Below are 27,727 nucleotides of genomic sequence, written 5' to 3'. Positions count from 1 at the left end.
TTTTACGGATGGCATGAAAATAAATTTATACGAAATTTAAAACAAAAAAATTAATAAGGGTTCATAGGTTTTTTTTTTTTTTTTTAATGGTTAAAAAAAAAAAGGTTTTGGTTTAGGAATACGTAGTACTATCTATGTCACTTTTCATCTCCCGGATTGTGCATCTTTTCAACGGATGCAGCGAGCGTGCTTCCTGTTTTCTTCCCGTCATGCTTTTGATGAAGGAATGATGACGGATCATTAATTTTGCCTGTCGCAAAAAGGACTCGATGTTCTCACGCAATGAGATCATAACGTCATTGACGTAGACGACGATAATAAATAATGAATTTGCTCGCTTATCACGTGGAGGCAGCGTCTGAATAATTTAACCCCTGCGTTACTACACGAGCGTACACGTCCCTTTTGCAGCATCAGTGAAGTATCCCTCCCTACGACGACCTTAATCCTTACAATGATGATTTTTTCGCCTTCAGTGCTGCTTTGAGTTATGATAAATCATTGTTAATGTATATAATAAGCATTATATGATACTCAAACGGAAATGCATCCTGCTTGGGATCCACCTGCCCTTGGACTACGCCACCGTATCGCGCTGCTGTGAGCCGCAGCACCTCACATCAGCATCGGCACAGCTGGACAGCGGCAGCAGCCTGGAAGGTAAGTGTTGACCAAACCAGGACACTAGGTCAGGATGTACACAAGACCCCATTCAGCCCCAAATCAGAATCATATATGAACAAATTACAGTTTACAGGCGCAAAAACAGTGTAAAAATAAGCAGCAACGGTTCTTTTAATATCTAGTTTCTTTTTTAACTGGTTTAAAAGCGGTTATTTTTAAGCAGCTCTGTTGGGATAACAGCGATATGTTTTCGCAATTAACTTTTTAATCTTTTAAACCGATGTCAATAATTAATTAAAAACCACGTTGTTGTTTAAAAAAACGAGAAGAGAAGAAACATTTTGTTTTAATATCAGCTGGTTCTTTCACGGGAGGGGCGGTGTGAGATCGCTATCAAGTGAATGTCTACATTTCAATAACATGCTTTTTATGCAATAGAAAGGCAAAAGGCTTGTCTACATTATTAATGACTGGGTTTTTAGAAAAGCAATGGCCTCTTTTGATTACACCGCCTGTGAATGTGTCTATAGCGGAGCTCTAGGCAGTGAAACGAGGTTAATCTCCAATGACATGATGGCAGTTACTCATGGATGCTGCTTTGTTTATAATCGGGCGTGTAAAATACAGCGGCGCTGACCATGGTGCTGAAACATACACGTCCTGATTTATACATGATTTAGTTTCTTTTTGTATAATATTAGACTACTACTTAAAAATAGTTGGTAAGGGTACTTTTAACCTGCTTGAGATGTAATCTAGGCTATCTCTTCCTTTGTAGGAATTAGTTGTATAGAGATTCATGTTTGCCACCTCCTTAGAAGTGGTCTTATCACTGGTAATATTCCTTGTGAACGATTTTTAAACAGTTAAATAGAAACGGAAATTATTGCCATTCCTGTTGTTCCATTATCCATCTGCTGTTTTATTGAATAATCAATCTTTATGTATTTGTTGGTGTTATTGATTCAGTTTTTTATAGAGCTTATTTATTCTTATTTATTGAGTCATTTATTTTATTACTGCGCACTCATGTTTTTATTGCACTACACACCAACCGTATTTTTATGTACTGTATTATGTACTGAATCTTATTAATTTTATTCTCAAATGTTATCATGTCACAAGGCAGAAGATAAGTGTAAGTAGTATTACACTTTAAACAACATAAAGTTTAACATTAAACACATTATTGTGGATAATTGATACCAGAAATAATAATACTAATTTCTTATTTCAATAAAAGATAATCAGTGTTATAAATAATGCAGGAACTTCTGGGAAATGTTACAAGTATAATAAGGTCATTATTTTTTTCTTCAAAACAATAATTTGAACTGTGTTTTACCGCAAAATTACATGTATTGTCATGTTTAAATTAAAATTTTCACTCTAAAGTAAGGTATACAGTTTAAAACTTTTTAACTCTAGCATTTTTACTTTTTACTGTTATAATTATGATTTTTTTTTTTTACAGATTTCCACATTAGTGGACAATAAAGATTCCTCAAAAAAGGCTATTTATCATTGCACCAGTGAATGCATTTTATGTGTTTTGGCTCCTGAAAAGCCACGTCTGTATTTTTTTTTTTTTTTCTTTTTTAGACTGAGTTCATGGGTATGACTTGCTTTTTTCTCAATGAGCCGCACTTGTGCTCACTCCCATTAAGCTCCTGCCACAATTGTGATGTCACTCGTACTGTTTGCGCACATGCTGTAATACAATTACAGGCTTTCCGTCAATTAGGACCACCTGCAGCACTGCATCTGCGCATGAGACATAATGCAATCTGTACAGTTGAGTGGAGACTACACACAAAAAAAAAATTCTCATTTCCTTAAAAATACCCAAATGCATTTTTTAAAGGGCAGTATTTGTAGAGTAAACTGCCTGGCAACAATTTAGGAACCATTTGTACTGTACAAAAGTAAAGTGGTAATGTTTGTATGTTTACGGTTTTATTATTGTACGCATCACGCAGTGCCTTACGGGTGTGTTTGTTGTTAATTAACACCTTCTGACTGATTATTACCATATTGTTGCTATATGTCAAACAGTTAGCAACATCATGCTGCAAAAACAGTTGTTTTAGAGTGCTGTATGTATGTATTTGGTTTAATTTGGTTCTGAATGTGCCCTGATATTTATGAGAATTGTACTGAGAGAGAGATAGCAATAAATCTGATGGCCTGAAATGGTGTTATGTTTGTGCCAGGCAGATTCACTCCACTCAGCAGCCAGTTTATGTAACAGTGCAGCGCCCTAGAGGAGGAGGGGGAGGAGAGGAGAGTAGAGCAGGGAAAGCAAGAAGAAGGGAGGAGCTGCACTGCCCTGAGGAAAGGTCTGACTGTGTGTGGGTGAAGACAAGTGTTAGCAAAGTTTCTACATTTAGTCTTCTGTTTGCATGCTTTTGTTTTTGGTTGAAGTGTGAGGTGATTTTAAGGTAATGCTTAAAGGTTATTATTATATGTGTTTAGTTCTTGCTAAAAACAAAGTAAGTCAGATCTGGTGGAATTAAATGGAGCATCATTCCACTTTTTGTAAGTGGGTTAGTTTCTTTCCATGTTGTATAGAATAGGAGTATTCAGATTTTTTTCTGGTGCTCAGTTTAAGATCAGTTAGATTTTCTTTAATTAATTCATATTTTTATTCAAGCAAGGATGCATTAAAGGGATAGTTCACCCAGCAATGTCATTATTATGTTGTTCCAAACCTGTATGAGTTTCTTTCTTCTGTTGAACACAAAATAAGTATTTTGGTAATCAAACAGTTGATGGCACCCATTGGGGTCCATCAACTGTCTGGTTACCCACATTCTTTAAAATATTTTCTTTTGTGTTCAACAGAAGAAAGAAACTCATACAGATTTAGAAACACTTGAGGGTGAGTAAGTAATGACAAAATTTATATTTTCTTTTAAACTATCCCTTTAAATTGAACAAAAGTGACAGTAAAGACATGATTTATACCAAAATATTTAACTGTTTTTAACATTAATAATAAGAAGAAATGTTTTTTTGAGCAGAAAATCAGCATTATGACTTCTGAAGGATCATGTGACACTAAATACTGGAGTAATGATGCTGGAAATTCAGCTTTACATTCACTAGAATAAATTAAAATGGAAAACATTTTAAATTGTAATAATATTTCACAATATAACTGTTTTTACTGACCAAATATACACTGTAAACCCAAATAAGTTGGGCTAACTCAAAAATTCTGAGGTAATCAGTTACATCATGTTATGATGTTCCCAATTTTAAGTAAGCAGAACTATCAAGTTTTGAGTTTGTAGTACTCATGCATGATAATTGCTCCTAACTTGAAGTACTGAGTTAGCTAACTCATACATTTTGATAGCAATTAACATAAAATATTTAGTTAATTAACTTTTTATTTTGAATTCTTGCAAATCAAGTGAGTTATTTATTTCACTGTAAACTCTAAGAAATAAATGCCAATTTGCTAACATGTTAACAATAGCATGGTATAACACTTGCTGAATGAGTACAGCAACTTAAACATGTAACTTACCTGTTTTCAAACCAAGCCAAATGCGCTACTTGTCACCATGATGGTAACTCTCCAAAAATTAGCATAACAAAACATTAATCACTACTAAATCTCCCTTACCATTAATCTTGCACAGAAAAAAACATTATATAACACTTAATTTTAGCATTTACTCTCCCTTTCGAGTGCCATGGGCAAAGCATGCTGGGAAATAGAAATCACAGTCCAGTTTCAGTTAAACTTACGTTAGTCTAAATTAAAAGAAATTAGTTCATACAACTCAAAACACTGAAACAGTTCAGTTTACTTGAAATATGTCAGTGCTGTGAGCTCAAAAGAAAGAGAAAGTTCTAAATACTCAGTTAAACAGTTAATTTAACTGAACAAATTTGTTCAATTTAAGTTTGTCCTACTCAAACCAATTAAGTATTTTGAGCATTAGGGTTTACAGTGTATGCAGCCTTGGTAAGCATAAAACTTCTTTTAAAAAGATTAAAAAAACCTTTTGAATGGCAGTATATTATTATTTATAATCTTTAATTTGATGCTGATCCTCGTTTTAGATTCTAAACAGTGCTGCAGTAAATTCTTTTTAGTTAATATGCATTATTCAGTTACATTTAAGACAGGTGTCTGTAATCCCACCAACAAGGACTGGTATCCTAATCCTAGTATTTTAAAACAGTAAATAAACTGTTTTGAGGACAGAACAATCTCTCTGTCATTCCCTCTGCCAGGATGTATATTGGCAGGGCTGTGCAATTAAAAAATATACATGCAGTCTGAATCCTTCTATGTAATATGAGCAATGCAGTTCTGCTCACCATTTCTACACACCATCTGCTGCAGCCGTGGCTTGGCTGTGTTTTGCTGTATCTTGTACTCTCAGGTTAAATTTTAAAGCAGCAGAACAGCAGGATGGAAGATTTCCTTCTCTGATTCTGAATACAGGCAACAGCAGTGTCACGCAAGGTGAAACGATGAAGGTGAGAAGACTTAAATTGACTTGTAAATTCACCCTGTTATTAGCAAGAGAATTATGTAGTGTGAAAGGAAGGTGAGTAGTTGGGGTGTCAGTTTCTCTTCTGGAACTGTGGGTTCAAATCTCACAGTCTCTATCTACCATTGTTATATCAGTGATTTCAAATAAAACTTGAGAAAGGAAAGCTTGTCAAGACTGTTGACGTTCAAATCAAACATTCAAATCTCTATAGAATGAACATATAAACAATAAAAGAGGCCAGAATTTGGACATTAGCTTTGAAAACAGCTCTAGATAAAATATGTTTCGCCATATGACAGAGCGCATGTCATATTTCTTATGACTAGACCATGTGACAGTGTGTTGGAGCTAAATAAAAATCTCCTGAATTTTTTATCAGGATGTGGATAGACCAGGTCCCAAAGTTTTATTTAGGGTTTAGTGATGATGGTGTATGTGTTTTCGAATGAAATGCAACAACAAATACTATCAAATGAATCAACATCAACTTGAAACTGAACAAAAAAGTAAACATTTGTTATATATAAGGTTGTACAGTTAGAGCAGTGAAGAGAAGCATTTCTATGGTGCTTTTTTATTTCTCAAATATGAATAATGACAAGTAGGCAGGTTTGTATCAGATGCACATTGGCAATGGTTCAATCAATCAGACCTCCTCAACAAAAGCTGTAGAATACGCCCACTCTCTTTTCCCACACAATGATCTCACAATGGAAATCAATTCTTCTCACATTGCCTGCAGATATGGCCAAACACTTTCCATCACCTCCTCCCTTACCAATCACACCGCACAATTACCCAGTTATCTTGATTCCTAAATGACAGACATGACTGGTTTAGGTGAACTTGACATCCACCTGGGGCTCCACCTGTTTGGTGTGTGTTTTCTGACATGATTGCTTATACAGCATGAATGTCACAGCCAACTTTGAATATGCTTTTCTTGTCATATACACTCATGTTCAAAAGATTTTTCACTTTTATTCAGCAAGGATGCATTAAATTGATCAAAAATGCAGTAAAAGACATTTGTTATGTTACAAAAGATTTTTATTATCTAAGAAATGTTTCTTGAGCAACAAATCAGCATATTAGAATGATTTCTGAAGGATCATGTGACACTGAAGACTAAAGTAATGATGCTGAAAATTCAGCTTTGCCATCACATATTTAAAATATATTAAAGTACAAAACAGATATTTTAAATTGTAATTTCACAATATTACTGTTTTACTGTATTTTTAAATGCAGCCTTGGTGAGCATAAGAGATTTCTTTCATCTTACCGACCCCAAACTTTTGAACTTTTTTGAATACACATTCAAAAGCACACACATTTTTATCATAACCTGATGCTGAAAATATATCTCCTGTTTCTAATAGTTTGGTTAAGAATAGCTAACACCAATTGGGTTAAAGTGGCATCCATACGTTTCTTTATTTTTTCATATGTTCACAGCTGTAATACATCAAAATATTGCTGTGGTTATCACTATGTCAACCATCACACTTTTAGGGTAGTGCACTACACACATGAAACGTGCATGTGGTTGTCACTCACAAAATTTAGCAGTTTTTCCATAGATAATAACATTTAACACAATGATTTGTCCAAAACAACAATTTTTTATTACTCATTTTAGGAGGACATAAGCTAAATTTAAGTACATATATTATAAGTATCATCTAAAAATATATTAGAATATTAGGAGGAATGTTAGAAACTCATATAAAGTTCTTAAGAATTGACATAGAATTTATATGCCATTCATACTGTATGTATTTGGCAAAAGGCATTTTTTGCCTTGCGCTATGCTTTCTGCTTGCATGCATTTTTTTTATATTCCCATTAATGCATAAAATACATGTGGAAAGTATTATATACAGGTAGAGCTGTTATGTACAGTAGGTTCTTTATGGCTTAATCTTGTCTCTATGAATAATACCAATGTTCTGTGTTGCACCTCAGGCCACTGTTTATACATGTGTGAGTCATAAGGTCATTGGAAAGGTTTGAATATATACTCTTCTAGCACCCTAAAGGGACAAACAGCATCAGGGTAATGGTAATGTTACTGTTTAGCTTTAAACTGTACACTGTGGACTGGCATATGAACGTTCAATAATCTTTACTTTTACATTTTGCAGGACATCATCTTAGTTTATTGTTTTGCTTGAAATCACAATCCATCATACATTTAGGTAAAGCTTGGTAGAGCAGATAGAACCAGTCTATGTGGCCTGTTGTGCAGTTGTAAATCTGTGACAAATCATTATCCTGGTCAGAAGCCATGTGCTTGAGTCACTGTGATGGACAGACTTCCCTGCGATCAGTCACTGTCTTCCTGCAGACAGTTAGACATGGGATAAAGGAGAGAGAGTATAATTACAGCTGAGAGAAACCATCAAAATCCTTCAAAGTGACAGGATTGATGAGTTAAAAGGGAAGAGACTGGGCTAGTGGTGAAAGAGAAGAGGAAAGGACTATAAAATGATGTGTAAAAAATGTGTTGGTAAAATGAAAGAGTTCGAGAGAAAAGATCAGAGGAGAAAGAATGTCAGATAGGAAATGAAGCCGATGAGAGCAGGCTGGGTTTTGTTCTTTGTCTGTTCCTATTTGGCTGCACACCAGGGCTCATCAGCACATTTTATTGGTGTTTAACATGGGTCTTGATGTTATCTTCAGCTTCTTCCTATCAAGAGGCCCTCAAGATATCAAATCAACAAACTCTTACAAAAAGCCATTACATTTAGTACCATCTATGAAAGCTTAGTTTTCATATTTATTTAATCCTTTTATCAGGATGGACAGGAAATGAATGACTCATGAATCATCAGACACTGATGAAAGTGTATTTATAAAGAAGGTCTCTTATTTGAATGATGGACACAGATGCCATAAACAGTTTAGCTATGTGAAAATCTGTTAATAACATGCTAATTTTCTCTTCTGTTTCAAATCTAAGAATTGTCTTGAATCAAATGAGACATATTGTTAGCATATAAATGATTTGCTTGATGATTTCTCTGAGAAAGTGTCATTTAGCCAGACAGAGAAACCCATGACTGAGTTCTTATGTGCTTTTTTTGTGACCCACAATGGCAGTGAAATATTGTGATACATGCTTTATGTTGTGGAAAGCATTCATTCATCTGTTAAACTAAGCTAACAGGCCTTTCTTTTACAAAGATCAGTGAATAGCTGATGGGAAGAAGTCTTGCATTAGTATTTAATCAGGCGGTATAAATGTAACTCTTGTGAGTATGCCAGCACATTTCCTTTAGGCTAGCATGAAGAGGCTTTTACCACGACAAATGTTTTATCAGTCAACAGCCTTAGATTTACTTCAAAAAGTGACTTAAACGCACTTGAACAACAGCAAATGCATCTCTTTGGGATAATTCACAGGATCTTCCCCAATGGTTTTGTGTTAGAAATAAAAAATCACGATTAGACATTTTATGTGAATAGGCATGTGCAAAATACATCATTTTATAGGTAGTTGTGATATATGTGTTTGCATTCAAGAAATGTATAACATAACGTAATATTTCACTGCTACTGTCGTGTGAAAAATTGTATATTAGTTATTATTATATAATAGATATATTTATAATTATCTGTATTAATAATTATATAAAATTCTATGAATGTTATTATTTAATAATGCATGTACAGATATGATATGTATATGTTTTATTATTAAATATTAATATTTTTACTGAATATATATGTACTTTACCATTCAAAAGTTTGGGGTCGGTAAGATTTTTAATGTTTCCGAAAGAAGTAACTTATATGCTCACCAAGGCTGCATTTATTTGATCTAAAATACATTAAAAACATTAGAATTACAAAATATTTATTCAATTTAAAAAGAAAAAAAATTCTATTTTAATATATTTTAAAATGTAATTTATTCCTATGATGGAAAAGCTGAATTTTCAGCATCATTACTCCAGACTTCAGTGTCACATGATCCTTCAGAAATCATACTAATATGCTGATTTTCTGCTCAAGAAACATTTCTTATTATTGTCAATGTTGAAAACAGTTGTGCTGCTTAATATTTTTTGTGGAAACCGTGATTTTTTTTCCCCCCCAGGAATCTTTGATGAACAGAAAGTAAAAAAAAAAAACAGCATTTATTTGAAACAGGTTTTATAGCAGTATAAGGAAAGCATAGGTAAGCATGACTGTCAAGATTAATGATTGATCACACTGTTGTCATCTCATTTTGTTCACAGCGTTGCTTCACCTTCACTCTGACTGGTCATGTGGAAACATCTGGTAATGATGCTCCTCTGAAAGACAGTGAACATCAGTGAACAGCTGGTTTCTGTGTGACCCCCTTTACTGTAAGACCCAGAGCTTCTTCAGACCTCCTCAGAGTATCAGCCCCATCTCTTGAAGCCCTTTGATCCATAACCAGGCTCCAGGATGAGTGGGCTCTTTGCCAAACTGGACCCACGGCGGATTCAATGGGGGGCCACCTGGTTTGCCTTCCAGTCCCGTGTTCTCCGCACGAAGCCGGTTGAGTCCATGCTGGAGAGCACAGGTGGCACGGGGGCTCACGGCACCAAACTCGCCCGCGTTCTCTCCACTGTGGACCTTGTGTCTCTGGGAGTGGGAAGCTGTGTAGGCACGGGCATGTACGTGGTTTCTGGACTGGTGGCTAAGGAAATGGCGGGTCCTGGGGTCATTGTGTCTTTCATCATCGCTGCCGTGGCCTCCATCCTGTCAGGTAAGTGCCGCCCCGACTTCCTGTTCCAGTCGATCTGACACAAAAGAGAAAAACACAGAAAAAAGGGGTCTGTTATCTTCCTGTAAATCTGCCCCCAGTGAAACATGGCCTAGGTAGTGTTATTGTACTGTGGATAACATCATTTTTTATTCACTGATCCTGAGTCAGGCTTAAGCTGAGTGAACACATGTATAACTATACGCCTCCTGACGTGTAGTGATGACGCATGGTGAACTGGCTCATTAGGTTTACAGGTTGAAGCTGTGCACAGCATGCAGCAACCAAAATAGAGTTGGAGGAAAAATCCATTTAGTTTTCCCTGTGGATACCAACATAAAGAACCCAAAAATAAAAGGGAGGGGAAAATGAAAGGAATATTTTTTCCATGCAGCTGACCCTTCTACTAATGGACACAGAAACAGAGTTTAGATAGCTTTTGTATCATTCCACATAGCCATTAGAAATACGGTGTCCTCCACTAATATTGACACCCTTGGTAAATATTAGCAAAACAGGCCATGAATTTTTTTTTTTTTTTTGCTTTTTATCCTTTGTCTTCCATTCAAAATTTTCACAAAAATCGAACCTTTATTTAAAGTAAAATAATTCACCCAAAAACTATCCCATAATTTACTAACTCTCAAGCCATCTTAGGTGTATATGACTATCTTCTTTCAGCCAAACACAATCAGAGTTATATTAAAAAATATCCTGGCTCTTCCAAGCTTTATAATAGGAGTGAATAGTAACTTAGATTTTTTCCCAAAAAAGCGCATCCATCTTATCATAAAAGTAATCCACTCCAGGGGGTTAATAAAGGCCTTCTGAAGCAAAGCGATGTGTTTTTGAAAGAAAAATATCCATATTTATAACTTTATAAGCTTTAGTCACTGGCTTCTGGTATAACATTATGCGACGTCTAGTTCTGGTCGAAGAGTGAACTCTAAGCCGATGCATAACGTATTGGTGAACGCGGAAGCGCAGAGGATAGAGCAAAACAAAACACCGGTCACAAATTAGAAGTCTAAAACGAGAATTTTTTACAGAGAAATGTCAGAGGAGCTTGAGTTTGTTGCCCAGCCCTATTTGTTTGAACCGAGAGAGACACAGAAGGCTCTCCCATCGCTTCAGAAGGCCTTTATTAAAGGGTTAGTTCACCCAAAAATGAAAATAATGTCATTTATTACTCACCCTCATGTCGTTCTACACCCGTAAGACCTTCATGCATCTTCGGAACGCAAATTAAGATATTTTTGATTAAATCCGATGGCTCAGTGAGGCCTGCATTCACAGCAATGACATTTCCTCTTTCAAGATCCATAAAGGTACTAAAAACATATTTAAAACAGTTCATGCGAGTTCAGTAGTTCTACCTTAATATTATAAAGCGACGAGAATATTTTTGTGCGCCAAAAAAACAAAATAACGACTTTTCAACAATATAGTGATGGGCCGATTTCAAAACACTGCTTCGGAGCTTTGCGAATCGAATCAGTGACTCGGAGCGCCAAAGTCACGTGATTTCAGCAGTTTAGTCGTTTGATAGGAGATCCGAGTCACTGATTTGATTCGTAAAGCTCGAAATGTCATTGCTTTGAATGCAGGCCTCACTGAGCCATCGGATTTAATCAAAAATATCTTAATTTGTGTTCTGAAGATGAATGAAGGGCTTACGGGTGTAGAATGACATGAGGGTGAGTAATAAATTACATTATTTTCATTTTTGTTTGAACTAAGAAATATCTCAAGAAATATGTCTTATTATTATCAATGTTGAAAACACTTTGCTGGTTAATATTTTTTGTGGAAACTTTTTTTTTTCAGTATTCTTTGATGAATAGAAAGTAAAAAAAATTACAGCATTTATTTGAAATATCAATCTTTTGTAACATTATGAACACATGAAATGAACACATATCACATTAGAATCACCTGTCTCAAGAAATGGATAACTTACAGTATAAGTCAATATGAAATTGAAATGAATCCTGTTTACTTTCCTAATGCGTGTTCCTGGTTTTATTGTGATTTATTCATCTGTTCCAAGGAAAACAAACAACACTTTGTCTTCATAATCTTTAATCAAAATGTAATAACTTGCTCTGTAATACATCTTCTTTTCTGATGGCATTCAGTGGTTAATTTTGCATTGTTTTTATTGAACTTTAATTTAATTTAATCTGGCTCCATTCTGGTATGGAACGGTCACTTTTTACCATCCAATCCTTTCTCAGTGAATAAATTCAAGTGCCGTCCTATATATTTTATCATGTTTTATTCAGAAATACATCACATTATGTCAGCTTAACGGGTTATGTACTGCTCTATAGCACTAATGTTAGAAAGTACATATTGATTCTGAATGTGTAAAAACAGATAATCCTTATCTTTTTCCACTGTTGCGGGGCTTACAGGGATCCAGCCTGTAAAGAGGGATTTCCCTCCTGTTATCTGACCCTCTGGGATTCTGCGGATTCTACATTTGAGAATTGATCTGTCACTCCAGCCAAAAAAAAAAAATCAATGATTCCATCTCAGCAACCAGTTAGAGACGTTCATGCTTTTATTGATAACCTTCAGGAGTACAGGTGTTACAGTAATCATTGTTATCTCTCCACAGGAGTGTGCTACGCTGAATTTGGTGTGCGCGTGCCTAAAACCACAGGATCGGCCTATACTTACAGCTATGTGACGGTGGGCGAATTTGTGGCTTTTTTCATTGGCTGGAATCTGATTTTGGAGTATCTGATTGGTACAGCAGCAGGAGCCAGTGCACTCAGCAGCATGTTTGACTCGCTGGCCAATCACAGCATCAGTGGCTTCATGATCAACCACATAGGAACACTCAATGGCCTGGGTGAGTGACATGAACTTTAGACATTGTTGTGTTTATGTTTAGAGCATAATCATCAACGTCTGGGACCTGCATTAATCTCAATGCTGCGACAAGGAAACCATTTTTATTTCACAAGAAAAAACTTGACAGCTTGTTATTAAATCCGATTGAGTTCATGTCACAGAGTGTTGCAGTTTTCAAAGAAAGAATTTGGAACTGACACACTAATAGTCTTGACACACACCCACAGTAATTACAACACAAGTTACAGTATGCTTAATTTATCAATAGATTGGAGTTAATGATGCTGCAGAAAAGAAAAGGCACCTCTGACTTTAGCAGTCAATAGTCTGGTGACAATGACAATGTGAAGTAAGCTTATTTAACAAAGAAACCTCTCTCACAGCTTCTGTTACACTGTGAAACAGCTGCTCCAATTAAATTTATGAAGAGAAATAATAAGCACTTTTATAGATTGGGCATTTGCTATTAAAATTAGGACAGAAATATTTTCAAAGCAGATATGATTTGAAGGAACTTCTTGACATATTCCTGTTTTTCTAAATGTTTTTCCCCATGTATCTTGATTCTTGAATGCTAATTATGTAATTACTTGATTATGCACTTTAATGAATTATTAATATTTTAATATTTTTTAATTGTTGGTTTCAGTACAGTAACAAAAACAAAATTATTTATTGTTGTTTTTATAATATCACACACTTTTTCCTCCCATTGTATAATGGGTTTTATACATCAAAATGTATAGCTTCCTTCATATTTTAGGACATATTTTAGGAAGGGGGTCCCTCACAAGAGGATATTTTGGGGTCCTTGGCATCAAAACCCCTGTCCTACAACAACTTTGTTAAGTTCTCAAAAAGACACACTATACATCTACTGTAGATCCTCAGACTACAGATGGAGGAATAAAATAAGGGTATTGGGTACTCTAGAAATGATGATATTTGCTTCCTGCACAGCATGTTTGGTTTGCAGACAGACATTACATATAGACTATTGTGTCTGACCCAGAAACAACATGGCATTTTTGCCAAAATACATAATCTTATTCAGCCAACAGCAGTGACATCTCTTCTTTTTCTTATACCAACCCCCTTTCTCTAAGAGTCTAATATCCCTCCATCTGTGTTTCTCTGCACACACATAGTTGCCACATTAAGGTTCATAGTCATTTCCGCTTAAGGCCTAGTTAGTATGCTGAATATTTTTAGAAATACATGATTTATTCATGACTGCACTGAGGGGTCAACAGAGGACTGTCTGCTGTCATGTTGTCTAAACTGTCTAAACTTACTATTATCATCTGAGAGACATCTATCTATCTAACTATCAGTCACTCAGTCAGTTTGTCTGTCTGTCTGTCTATCTATCTATCTATCTATCTATCTATCTATCTGTCTGTCTGTCTGTCTGTCTGTCTTTCTGCCCGTCCGTCCCATCCATCCATCCATCCATCCATCCATCTACTATAGATTATAAAATATTCAAACTACTTGCCTAAATATCCATAAAACTGCAATGCTTTTTAAGCTTATTAAATCTTTCGGACAATATTTTGTAACCCCAGCATCAAAATTGGCTCAACATATTCCTTTTTTGTTATGTTTCAAAATCCATGTTATGTGAATTCCTCCTTTATCACCTCTCAGGTAAAGGAGAGCAGTCGTATCCGGACTTCTTGGCCCTGGTCATAGCCATCCTGGTCACAGTGATAGTTGCTCTAGGCGTGAAGAATTCTGTCGGGTTCAACAACGTGCTGAATGTCATCAATCTGGTGGTCTGGGTGTTCATAATGATTGCAGGCCTTTTCTTCGTCAGTGTAAGCAACTGGGATGAGGGACGATTCCTGCCTTATGGCTGGTCAGGGGTAAAGTACATTTCAAATCAATTATTGAAGTTCAATCCGTTAGTGTAGTTAGTGTCTCTCAGCATAAACATTGAGGAGGAAATTACATTGTCTTGTAGCTATAATCAACCACTCTGTCCAACAGGTCATGCAGGGTGCAGCCACTTGCTTCTATGCCTTTATTGGGTTTGACATTATAGCCACCACGGGAGAGGAAGCCAAAAGTCCCAACACATCCATCCCCTATGCCATCACTGCCTCTCTGGTCACCTGCCTCACTGCCTATGTCTCTGTGAGTATATAGTATATAGTATGAGTATATAGTATAATTTTATATAATTTTGGGTTCTTTTCTTCATACACAAAGTCTGAGACCACATTTAAAAGCTGGGATTTTTTCCCCCCTTTCATTTAAACCTGAAAATTGTACATGTTGCTATCTTTTGGCTATTTTGATTGTCCAGTTAACACTCAAGTTTGTTAAATTACATCTTTATTACTCAGTGTTGGGGGTAACACATTACAAGTAACTTGAGGTATGTAATCCGATTACTTTTTCAAGTAACTAGTAAAGTAACGTATTACTTTTAAATTTACAACAAAATATCTGAGTTACTTTTTCAAATAAGTAACGCAAGTTACTTCCCATTATTGACTGACAGCTCTCCTGTCCCCATGTTGAGAGAAATTGAGAGTAAGTGCAGAGGTGTTGTGTGTAAACATGACGGTTATTGTAGTTCTAGACTAAATGTGATCATTTACTCATCTCACTTGCACAAAAACAGAGTCAGTATTCATCAAAATGAATAAAAACGGTGAAATGCAATCTCAGAATATTGCACAAACCTGCAATAATTAAATATATTAAATTAAACAAATATACTTTATGTATTTAATCTTACTTTATTAATGAGTGTCAGCTGTTGACCTTCGATGATCCAATTCAACCATACTAATAAGCAAAAATTACTTTAGAAAAACATCACATTTGCTGAAGCTTATTCATTTCACTTTTGGTGTGAAAGGACCTTTACATTTGCCAAAAATATAACTTTTTTAAAAAAAGAAACAAGCAAGCCCAGCTCAGGTGAGATTAAGTAACACAAAAGCAATGTAACACATTTCTTTCCATAAAAAGTAACCAAGTAACGCAATTAGTTACTTTTTTAGGGAGTAACGCAATATTATAACACATTACTTTTAAACGTTTTTATTAAGTTTGATATGTCATTCGCAGTCTATTTATACTTAAACTTCTCCATATAAGAATATAAATGATGCATGCCAAAAGATCATCTGCTGTAGCATAACTTTTCTTTGTTCCTTTCTTTGTGTTCACAGACAGTCATTGATTATTCTCTTCATGCAGCATGTCTGAATTTATTAAAAGCTCTCCGGCTTTATCACCATGCTATGCTGTCTGTCTGTAGGAGGTTGTCATAGTAACGCAATGGGTGTTAACTCACCAACAGACCTCTTTCCTGTATCTCAGAACAATATATTCTATACATTTTATTTCTATTTTCCCTGTTTTCTGCTATTTGATCTTCTTGTATTCTTTATCTGTCTCCAATTTTCTCACGTTTCTTTTGGTTTTAGCTGGATTAAAATTGCCTTTACTAAAATGGCTCTTCATTTTCACACCTACAGGACTGTCTGATGAGGAGCAAACTTGATAATTAGCAGCGCTCGCCCCTCCAGATCTCATTTTGTTGTCATAGAGGCTAATTTTAGCCCAGGCACTTTGGTTCTCTGTCTGTCTGTGTCTGTGTTTGTGTGCATATGTGTGTGTTGGTGTTATGGATGAAGATGTTGCATTTTCTGAAATGCATTAAACGTGTCATAATGTATCATGGTTGATCCTTGATCTTTTGATATAAAAAAGTCCATTGTACTATGAAAACAGATTGTAACATTCAGAACTCAGTGCTTCCTGCTCAGCAAAAATAGAACATTTATTGAAACTAAACTGCAAAAACAACTTGTTCTGTACATTTGCAACTTTATAACACCTGATATTTGAAAACATGAACACATCAATGATGCCTATTTAGTGTTCAGAAACTTCAGGAGAAATTCTATTAGTCCTGAACACCAGAAAAAAAAAAAAGAATGATAAGAATAAAATTCAGTCTGTCAAACTTTGTACTGTTTCTGGCTGTCGCTCCTTTGCATATCCTTCCAAAGGTTCCAAAAATTAGAAGATATTGTTATTTTTTTAACAATGTTCCTGATCATTTCACTCTGATTCTAACGGTTTGAATTGGATATTTACTGTATGATGGGGGCATTTTTACAGCAACAAAAAAAAACTGTTTTATTGTCAGTGAATCACACTCTGTTTCTTCCTCTCTCACAGGTCAGTGTGATCCTCACCCTGATGGTCCCTTACACTGAAATTGACACAGATGCTCCTTTGATGGAAATGTTTTCTCTACATGGCTTCCAAACTGCCAAATACATAGTGGCCATCGGCTCCATTGCAGGACTGACAGTCAGTTTGTTGGGCTCTCTCTTCCCAATGCCAAGAGTCATCTACGCCATGGCAGGAGATGGTTTGCTCTTCAGGTAGGCCACAGGGTCAAGTACTGATGCTTCCTAATGCATCAGTCTCCATTATACATTTCAAATGATTAAAATGCCATTTAAATATCATTCTCTGTTGGAGGAATAAGCTCCTGCCATCATGCAGTCTCAAAAAAAATGCTACTTAGGGCCCTGACATTTAAAAACAAAGCTAGTATAATGGGTATGTGGTAAGACTTCTTTGATAAAAGTGAATGTTTGGATGATTCACCTTGTTTACACATGGTATTAACGTCAGTACATCTATCACAGGTGTTTAGAAGCTGTCAGACAAGATACACTGCCATTTACATTTGGTAGTAACATCTCTCAAAGTGTCTCAAATGCATCCCATGTGACCACTTGTCATCAGATTTCAAAGGGAGGGTTCCCTTTAAAAAGCATGAAAGTATTTTAAAACTCTAAAAAAATACAATGACATTTTAATCTCACTGCAAATGTGATGTTTTGATGTTTTTGAGATGTTTTTAGTGGAGTACCTGCAATAAATGAATTTCAACTGTGCTTCACATCTGCAACTACATATACTACTATTCGAAAGTTTTGGGTCGAAAAGATTTTGAATGATTTTGAAATAAGTAATTTATGCTCACCAAGGCTGCATTCATTTGATTATAATTACAGTAAAAACAGTAATATTGTAAAATGTTATTAAAATTTAAAATAACTGTTTTTAATCTTTACATATTTTAAATTTTAATTTATTCCCATGATGGCAAAGCTACAAAATGCTGGGTTAAAAACAATCCAAGTTGGGTTAAAAATGGACAAACTTAAAGGGTTAGTTCACCCCAAAATGAAAATTCTGTCATTAATTACTCTCCCACAAATCTTTTTGATGACAGAATGCTGTCATATTTCCTTCCATTGACTGCCTTTGCAACTGACACTTTGATGCTTCAAAAAGTTCATAAAGAGATCTGAAAACTAATCCACTTACCTAACTAACCTCTCCCGGAAGCTCAAACATGCTGCGTAGCCAATGCAGTACATTCTTGTGTGTTACGCAGCACATTTAAATCAAATCTGTTCGTCATAACAAGCGATCGATTCTCTTCAGAACATTTGGACTAAACCCCTCCATTCATATGGATTAGTTTTCTGATCTCTTTATGAACTTTTTGAAGCTTCAAAGTGTCAGTTGCAAAGGCAGTCAATGGAAGGAAATCTGACAGCATTCTGTCATCAAAAATATATTAATATGTGTTCCGAAGAGGAACGAAAGTCTTACGGGTTTGGAACAACATGAGGGTGAGTAATAAATGACAGAAATTTTCATTTTGGGGTGAACTAACCCTTTAAAATGAACCCAAAATATGTTGGAAATTAACATTTATTAATATGTTTAGTAAATGAACATTTATTAATAAGTTTAATTAATAATTAAACAGTAAACATTTTATTAAATTGCTTATTAATAAATGTTCACCATTTGATTATTATTGTTGCCTCTAGTAATTATGTGTCTGATTTTTAATTTTAATTTTGGGTTCATTTTAAGCCAGCCATATAGTAATTTTTAAACAATAGTTGGGTTAAATAAAACTGCCCAGCACGTTGGGCAAACATTTAACCCAACTGCTGGGTTAAAACAACCCAGTCGCTGGGTTTGTCTTGGGTTGTTTTTAACCCAGCATTTTTTAGAGTGTACATTTTCAGCAGCCTGTCTGATTTTTTTTTTTTGTAACATAATAAATGTCTTTAATCTGACTTTAATCAATTTAATGCATCTTTGCTGAATACAAGCAATTGTTTCAGCAAAGAAAGTACTGACCCAAACTTTAAAATGTTACTGTATAAATGCACTTGTTTTAATGTTTTAAATGTTTTAATCGGACAGTAATTTTCTAGCCACACATATATGACAAAGTTTAAAACAGTTGTTTTAGTGCAGTTGTTGATTGACAGTTTAGTAGTCAGTCCTTTCAGGTGTCAGGGAGGGATTAGCTTCACACTTCCTGACCAAAATGCATCGGTCGTGTTTGATTCCGACCACATCCAAATTCGGTTTGAACCCCATTTACGCCTATATATAGCTCTGCCTTCTTGTGATTGGAGGATTGAAGATGTCATGTGTACAATCTGTATGTTGCAGGTTCCTGGCCCATGTGAGCACATACACAGAGACTCCTGCAGTGGCCTGTGTGGTGTCGGGGTTCCTCTCTGCTCTCTTGGCTTTGCTCGTCAGTCTGAGGGACCTGATCGAGATGATGTCCATTGGCACTCTGCTAGCCTACACGCTAGTGTCAGTGTGTGTGCTACTGCTGCGTTACCAGCCCGAAGGAGACATCCACGGATTCGTCAACTTCCTCTCTGAGCAAAACGCGAAGCGTAAGGAAGGAGTGCTGGCCGAGTGCGAGAAAGAAGCCTGCTCGCCGGTCAGTGAGGGTGATGATTATGGAGGAGTTCCCACAAACACCTGCGGAGCCAAGAACCTGCCGTCTCTGGGAGACAACGAGATGCTGATTGGTAAGCCTGACAAGTCCACCTACACTGCCAGTCACCCCAACTACGGCACCGTGGACATGTCCTCAGGCATTGAGTCAGATGAGACGGACAGCGTGTACCTGCTGAAGCTGAAGAAGCTGCTGGGGCCTCGCTATTACACCATGCGCATTCGGCTTGGCCTGCCGGGCAAGATGGACCGGCCCACTGTGGTTACCGGCCGCACCGTCACTCGCTGCGTCATTCTGCTCTTCATCCTCAACTTCTGCTTCTGCTCCCTCATCATCTTCGGGTCAGGTCAGATCGCTGATGGCCAGTGGTGGGCCGTGCTGCTGCTGGTGCTGCTGCTGCTGGTCATCACGCTCTTGATCTTCATCATCATTCAGCAGCCAGAGAACCCCAAGCGCCTGCCCTATATGGCTCCCTGCGTTCCCTTCGTCCCAGCCTCTGCCATGCTTGTAAATGTTTACCTCATGCTCAAGCTCTCCACAATCACATGGATCCGTTTTGGCGTATGGTGCTTTGTGGGTGAGTTTCAATTTTTTTTTTTTTAAATGGACATGTTGATGATACAGGCAGCATCTTATTGGGTCATTCCTGATATGCAGGGCGGTTTCATACACTACTGTTCAAACTAAGGTTTGGGGTCAGTATGATTTTTTTTTTTTTTTTTTAAAGAAATTAATGGTAACACTTTAATTTACAGTGCCGTAGTTACATGTTACTACATGTACTTACTATAGTAATAACAGTAAATTATGCATAATTACAAGTAACACCCTACACCAAACCCTAACCCTAAATGTAACTGTAGAAAGTACATGTAGTTAATTAATAGTACTCAGTACTTATTTGAGTAATTACAATGTAACTACGGCACTGTAAAATAAAGCGTTACCAAATTAATACTTTTATTCAGCTTCACCAAAAGTGACTGTAAAGACATTTATAATGTTACAGAAGATTTCTTTTTCAAATGATTTCAGAATCCTGAAAAAACTCGGATTCCACAAAAATATTAATCAGCACAACTGTTTTCAACATTGATGATAATAGGAAATGTTTTTTTGGGTCATACTTTAGATTAGGATCCAATTCTCACTATTAACTATCAACTACGACTTTTGCCTCAATAAAATCTTAATTACTACTTTTTAATAGTTAGTAAGGTAGTTGTTACGTTTAGGTTTGGGGTAGGATTATGGGATGTAGAATATGGTCATGCAGAATAAGGCATTAATATGTGCTTTATAAGTACCAATAAACAGGCCAATATCCTAGTAATATGCATGCTAATAAGCAACTAGTTAATAGTGAGAATTGGAGCCTAAAGTGTTACTGTTTTTTGAGCACTTAAAAGCATTTATTAAAATAATTTCTGAAGGATCATGTCACACTGAGGACTGGCGTAATGTTTATACCATCACAGGAATAAATTACATTTTAAAATATTTTAATATTACAAAACATTTATTTTAAATTGTAAATAATATTTCACAATATTACAGTTTTTACTGTATTCAAATAAATGCAGCCTTTTGATGAGCATAAGAGAATTATTTCAAAAACATTAAAAATAATGAAAAAAATTGATCCCAAACTTTTGAACAGTAGTGTAGTTTTATATTTTTTTCTAAAATATTGGCTATATAAGTAATAAGCTCAAAAACTTTGAATGACCATGGACTGAATTTTATAGAATTCTAAATAATATAATAAATTGGCAAATTAATGAAAAGCGTTTCTTCATTTCTTTCCTTTACCTAATTTAAATATTTAAAACTAAATTTTAAATATTGTTTTAATTGGTAATCAATATATTGTTTTTGTGTTCCCAATATATTTGTACTGTTTTTCATTGTAACATTCCTAAAAAAGTAAGTTCCCTAATGACATCATCCTACGGGAAGTGACATCATATTTTGGCATGAAACAGCAGCAAAACCATCTGAAATAATCACAAATTAATTTTAATGAATTCTGTTATTGATTGATTGATTGATTGTGATATTAGTTGATTTGTCTCCCTTTTACTTTCCACCTAGTTTTAGTGGAATGTTTCTGAAATCGCTATGATAATATCACAGTTTCTAAAGATAGTTATAAAAATCAAAATGCTAGTATTAGGTCTTGATTTTCATCCTGTTAGGTTCAGTCCTATTCATTTTTTTGCCATTGTGTAAATAATAAAGTTAAATATTGACCAGAGCATATTTCTAAAAGTAAAGTAAACCCTTTTTAAAGAAATTCTTCCTTAAATGACAACACAATTTTACAATAAAATGTATAGTTCAAAACTATTGCATGATAGGAATGATATACACATTCCTCTCTCTTATATGAGACTAATATAATATGGGGTCTCCACTGCCAATCCTTTGCTGTGTTTTTTGATATTTCTTTTGTCAACAATGAATTGAGTTGAATTTTTGATGAGTGAGGGAAAACACTGATTTGTGCATTGGCTTATGCATATGTGCACTGTTTGTGTTGTCTCTGTGTGTTCATCTCTGCAGGTGTTTTGATCTACTTTGGCTATGGCATGTGGAACAGCACCCTCGAGATCACGGCGCGCGAGGAGGAAGCCCACGCTAGCACGTACCAGCGCTACGACATGGGCTTGGACGACAACTTTGCTGTGGATGACGATCTGTACCCTTCTGGAGACAAAGAGCCGTACCAAAGCTGGGGCTCCCATGAGGGCAGTGGTGGGCACCAGAAACCGAAACACCAGGAGCAGAGCGAGCCTCAGACTGACGGCCTGGACAGGGTGGACAACCACAGGACCTCCTCTTCCTCCTCACACAGCAGGGCCAAAAGCAAAGCTGGCAAACCCAGTCCGGGCTTTGAGGCGCTGGTGGTCGACGATGATTTGGACGATCCTTTGGAATGAGAATGTAATCTGAATGTACTTGTCTGCCAACAACTGCAGAACCCTTGGGCTAGGTTGTTATGTCTCTGCAATGAGTTTTTATTTTACTCTTATTCCTTCATTTGCAGTCATTTTCCACTACTGATAGGATAATGAGAACGTTTAGGATGGGATTTAACTTTTAGAAGGCTTTTTTTTTTTTTTAACCACATAACACCTAAAAAGTCCAAATATTTCTTTGTTTGTTTGTTTGTTTTTTAAATTAATTTAACAGTTTTAAATTAATTCTCATTATAATCATGTTACTAAACTCCTCAGCACTTAAATATATGTATAATCTAATGTTTCACTTGAAAGCAACAGCCCCCCCTGACCAAATTACAGTAACTAGCATGAAATTTATTATCTGGTGTGTAGTTTATTAGCTACTGCCCTTTTAGTTATCACAGTCCCACAGCTTTTCCCAATACAATCATTTTTTAGCTGTCAGAACGATGTCCGTTCACAGGTCACTTCCACTCTATTAACCTCGACGCTGTCTTTATGTGGGGTCGATAAAACCAGCTGAAAAATTCCCATGTGAAGCCCTTAAAACACTTAAAGCAAATTGCACACTTTAGTTATTTTAGTAAGCAGCTGTTTTTCTTAATCAGTTTTATTGTCGCATACAAAAAGTTTAGTTTGAGAAGCAAAGATAGACGATAGCCATAAAATACGATGGGGAATGATATGATAAATCTTCTGCTCAAACATCTAGCCCAAGTGAGGTTTGGACTGTAGGTTGTCACAAATAGTAATTGGACTTTGCTTGCAATAGTGCCTTCATCTGTCAGTGTGTGCTTTAAATATGAACATCAAGATGTCCATGCTTGTTTGTTTGTCATTTCTGTTGATGTCGACATATCCATGGGTTTGTTTTCCCGCTAAAGGTGCCTGTCAGCCATCACGTGTCACAACCGACCACCCATTCATCCTATGTGCCAGTGACTCCACTTCATCCTTGCAAGCAGGCCGCTCTGTGTAAATACCGACGGTGTGACCACAGTACGATTTGTGTCTCTCGGCTGGTCAGTGTGTCCGTTGAAAAAAAAAAAAAGAGAAGTGATTTAGGAAAACAGAGGGTAAGGGAGGGAAATTTGCATGTGGTGGAGAGCGTGTTGTGAATTTTTTATCTGGATGTGCTCCTCTGCTGTTCCCTCCTCCCATTATTCACGTGGCGTTTAACCAATCTGTCCAGTCCAACTCTATCTGTGCTACAGCTCTGCCAGCCAAAAACAAAAAAACAACCAAGCCAGGCCTCAAATCCATGCATGTGGAAGACCTACACGCACTGAGCACATCATGACGTATTGATTTAAATGTGTCTCCCCTCTTGAGTTTGTGACAAATATTTTAAAACTTAAAAAAAACAAAAACAACAACAACTAAAGATTGAGTTGCCATAAATTAGTCCCACAGTGCATACAGCTTCATTTTGGGGCCTGGGTTGGTTTTGTTCCTTGCATCTGGTCTATGATGTGATTCTTGTCGCCGTGGCATTTTGCTGAATGTGTAGCATGTTCAGACGTACGGGGCCCAGAGTAAAACTATGTTCGTGAGTATTTGCATGTGTGGTGACCGTCGAAAGACTTGATGTAACTCTCAAATGTAGCATTCTGAGAGACGAGGGTAGCAGCCTGCCCAACAAACACTCCTCAAACCCTCCTCGTCCTGAGTGGCCTCTGTTTACAAAGCAAGCCAAAGTCTGCATCCTTTGTTTACTGTATCTGACAAAAGACACAATTTTACTTCTGTAGAGTAGAATACCATATAACAGTGTGGAGACGTGAGATATCGAAGAGAAGTATTTTTTTACAGGCATTTCATACCTTCAGGTTCTCCGATGGGGTAGCGTAGCCACCGTCGGTGGTGTTTTGTGGGTTCTCTTACGGTTCAGCAGAACTTCTGAAGAAAAGTGGTGAAAGCATATATTTTTAATGGCCTCTTTCTAGACTAAAAACATAACTGGAGACGTTTGGATTTTGATTTAGTAGTTTCGATTTAGTTTTATGTTAGAACATAAGAATAGGCTTAAGAAGGGCAAGGTTTTAAAGGAATAGTTCACTCAAAAATGAAACATTTGACCATTTATTCACCCTAATGTCACTCCAAACCTGTAAGATACTTCATTTTGAAAAATTAATGGAACTCAATGGGGTCCAATGATATTTTTTTGGACCCCATTGACAAAAAAAAAAAAAAAAAAAAATCTTCAAAATATCTTCTTTTGTGTTAAGTAGAAGACATACAAGTTTGGAGCTACATGAGAATGAGTAAATGATAACAGAATTTTCATTTGTGGGTGAACTACCCCTTTAAGTAAGATTAAAATCTACATACAGAAATATTTTATTAAAAATCTATCTGGAAAAAAAATCAAAAAATGTTTCCACTGTTGCTTTTAAAGTCAGCTACTATTTGTTATTTGTCTCTGAGAAAAGGTACAGTGTTTGTACTTTGTGAACTATCTTTCCTGCTATCATAGTTTGTTTGGTATTTGTTCAGGAAATGTGGAGATTGGCTTCCCTTGCAAATCTGATCTTTGTTTCTGCTGTATATTTTGGTATGAAGTGGATGTATTCTGGTTTCAATGATTTTTTTTAAAGAATCTATTTATTGTTTCTTCTACTTGTGGTTTTGCTCTCCCGTTGCACTGTGTAATGAGATGTTAATATTGCTTCCATGCAACAATGAAAGTCATTTATTGCAGATCAGATAAGCGTGACTCTTGGTTTTCCTTTCGCTTTAAGGCTGTCTCACACAACCCGAAATCAGAGGTAATAAAAATCCTTACATGGGTGGCTTGTGTAAGCGGTGGAGGCCTGCTATGTTTCCTGTTGGGTGGAGCGCTGAGCCTAGAATAACAGCGATCCGAGGGTCATACCTGAGCACAAAACAAACATGGTCATACTGGGAGGGGCGCCGCTGGCTATGCAGAGGAATGAGATGAACAGATCGAGACGTACTGTTCCATTATCATTTCTGCAATGGTGGTCGATGTGGTACAATATGGTTTGGAGATCTCAAAGCATGTTGTTATGTTCAATTCATACAGTTCAGACCCGTCTGTCTGTATGGTGCAGACATCGACACAACCTGAAGCACACTCCTTTTGTGGGAGGGTCTTCATTAATGTGTTATTCCTATGAGTCACTCATAGGACATCATTTGTGTCATCTGTCATCAGCCTGAATCAAACTTAAATGTGATGTCCTTATATTGTATGTCATCTGTTTGGGAAAAAGCCTCCCCTTTTCCTGATGCAAAATATCCTGGTGCTAATCCTGGATGTGAGGAAGATGGTTGATGCTGTGTGGCAAATGGCTATATTTTCCTGATATGTTTAAAAACACATGTAAATAATATGCACTTTTATGCTTATGCAATACCTAGTAGTTGCTTTAATACTTATACATCCTAATACTTGTGTTAAAGTTAATCTTTATGCAAAAGGTGATATTAACTCACCGCACAAATAATCAGACATTTCCTGAAAGAAGCCATTTTGTGTTTTCAGAACATTCAGGAAATTGCAGATTTTTCTGGTCAGTTCAAGGTCAGTCTCATACTGTGATATTTTAATCAGCAACAATTTTTACTGGAGTATCAGATACCAAATATACAACTCTGTCATTTTTATGCTCAGTAGTATCAGTTTTTCAAGGAAAAAACAGACGAGCTAAAACTAGTGTGTCAGGGTTGCTGTATTTCCACATTAGAGTATGATTACTTTGATTTACTTTGACTAGTCATTGAAGATATGTTTGTTCAAATGGAGATACACCTTTTCCTGAATTATATAAAGAACATTGAAGGGTCATGAAACGCCCCATTTCAGCATTAATCAGTTCTCTTCAAATTACAAATCCGGTGTCATGAACAATCTGGTCCCCTCTCACAAATGTGTTTGTACTTGGGGATAGCCTTTTGTAATTGTATCTTGTATGCTATCGGTTCTCTGATGCTAGCACTACTGTAGCCTTCTGTATTTTACAACAGGTGATCTTATTAAATATATTTTAAATTAAATTTAATATAAAAAGTGTAGTTTCACATTTTATTATTTGCATGTACTTAACAAATGATCAAAAATTATAGATTTATAAAGCTAGCAGGCTAACAGGCTAGTGGTATGCTAAGCTAGTAAGCTAAGAAGTTAAAGAAAGAGAAATTAATTTCACAGTCTATAGCTTTGTGAAATCAAAAGCAACATAACTTTAAAGCTAATTATAGTCATATTTACATAGTTAAAACAACATATGTGTTTAAGTTTTCTAACCAGGCACTGAATAGAGCATACGTTTTTCAGCCAATGGAATCATTTTAGGTCGTTTCATTTGTATACATTCGTGTGTGTGTGTGTGTGTGTGTATGTGTGTATGTGTGTGTGGGGGGGGGTTAATTTGTTCATGACACCAGATTACTAAAATACCCCAAAAATTCTTAAATGATCTACTTTCCTCTTCAAATAATTTATGTCATTTTAATATCTAAAAAAAAAATGTTACATGACCCTTTAAAAAGGAAGTGCTAAGCCCTTTCTCTCTAAGCAACGAACAAAGGCTGGTTTAACATCATAACTTCCTGTTTCCTTCTAGTTCAGGTCAGTCTCTGCTTTTTCTGTCTCTCCCTTTGCTTTTAGGTCACCATTTGCAGCCATATTTCAAAAAAGGAAAAATATTGTAGAGACCAATGCAAGTTTTCATTGAATTTCCTCCACCCCAAACTACCTCTAACCAAAGACTGAACGGTTAATACCTACAAATAAGAAGCAATATTTGACATCTAAAAAGCACCCTTCATAGGATAAATCATACTGTAGTGACTGAACTTGCTGTTTTCTTTCACATAATGTACAAAAACTTTCACATGTTGCTTATATCCTCAGTATATTCAGCCATTTTTGACTGTATTCCCACTGTAACCACGTGTACCAGGAAGCATTCAGTGCAAGGACCCAAATCAGAGAACAAAGATGGAGACTCGTCACAACCAGATCATAAATCTTCCTTTATGGCTGATTGCGACCGTTAACCTTTAATCAGTGCTGTCTGCCAGTCATTGTTGCCCATCAGACGTAATGAGACTAGCTTCTCATTGGAGAAAAAGAAATCGATACAGGTACATGTCTCGGGTGCCTGAATTATATGTGCGTCTCGAGTGCTTTTGGTGAGAATGAATGAGAGGTTCACCT

The 27,727-nt window shown here is 36.2% G+C and overlaps 1 protein-coding gene across 3 annotated transcripts; it reads left to right on the top strand.

Moving 5' to 3' along the window:
• The first annotated feature begins 287 nt into the window (after positions 1–287).
• slc7a14a (solute carrier family 7 member 14a) lies at positions 288–23,358 on the top strand. Of its 3 annotated transcripts, XM_051872729.1 has the most exons (10): positions 288–660; positions 2,838–2,963; positions 5,028–5,124; positions 9,389–9,885; positions 12,506–12,742; positions 14,395–14,612; positions 14,737–14,883; positions 16,951–17,159; positions 19,273–20,150; positions 22,139–23,358. In XM_051872729.1, exons 4-10 carry the CDS (start codon positions 9,582–9,584, stop codon positions 22,513–22,515), a joined length of 2,370 nt encoding a protein of 789 aa, XP_051728689.1. In that variant the 5' UTR covers positions 288–660; positions 2,838–2,963; positions 5,028–5,124; positions 9,389–9,581; the 3' UTR covers positions 22,516–23,358. The 3 variants fall into 3 exon arrangements, with proteins under 3 accessions (XP_051728689.1, XP_051728697.1, XP_051728678.1); XM_051872737.1 differs by lacking the exon at positions 5,028–5,124; XM_051872718.1 differs by lacking the exons at positions 2,838–2,963; positions 5,028–5,124.
• Positions 23,359–27,727: the final 4,369 nt, after the last annotated feature.

The sequence above is a fragment of the Ctenopharyngodon idella genome, chromosome 2, assembly GCF_019924925.1.
Source record: "Ctenopharyngodon idella isolate HZGC_01 chromosome 2, HZGC01, whole genome shotgun sequence".
Taxonomy (NCBI): domain Eukaryota; kingdom Metazoa; phylum Chordata; class Actinopteri; order Cypriniformes; family Xenocyprididae; genus Ctenopharyngodon; species Ctenopharyngodon idella.
Note: the sequence above shows the minus strand (reverse complement) of the source record. Positions and strands in the feature narration are given on the sequence as shown.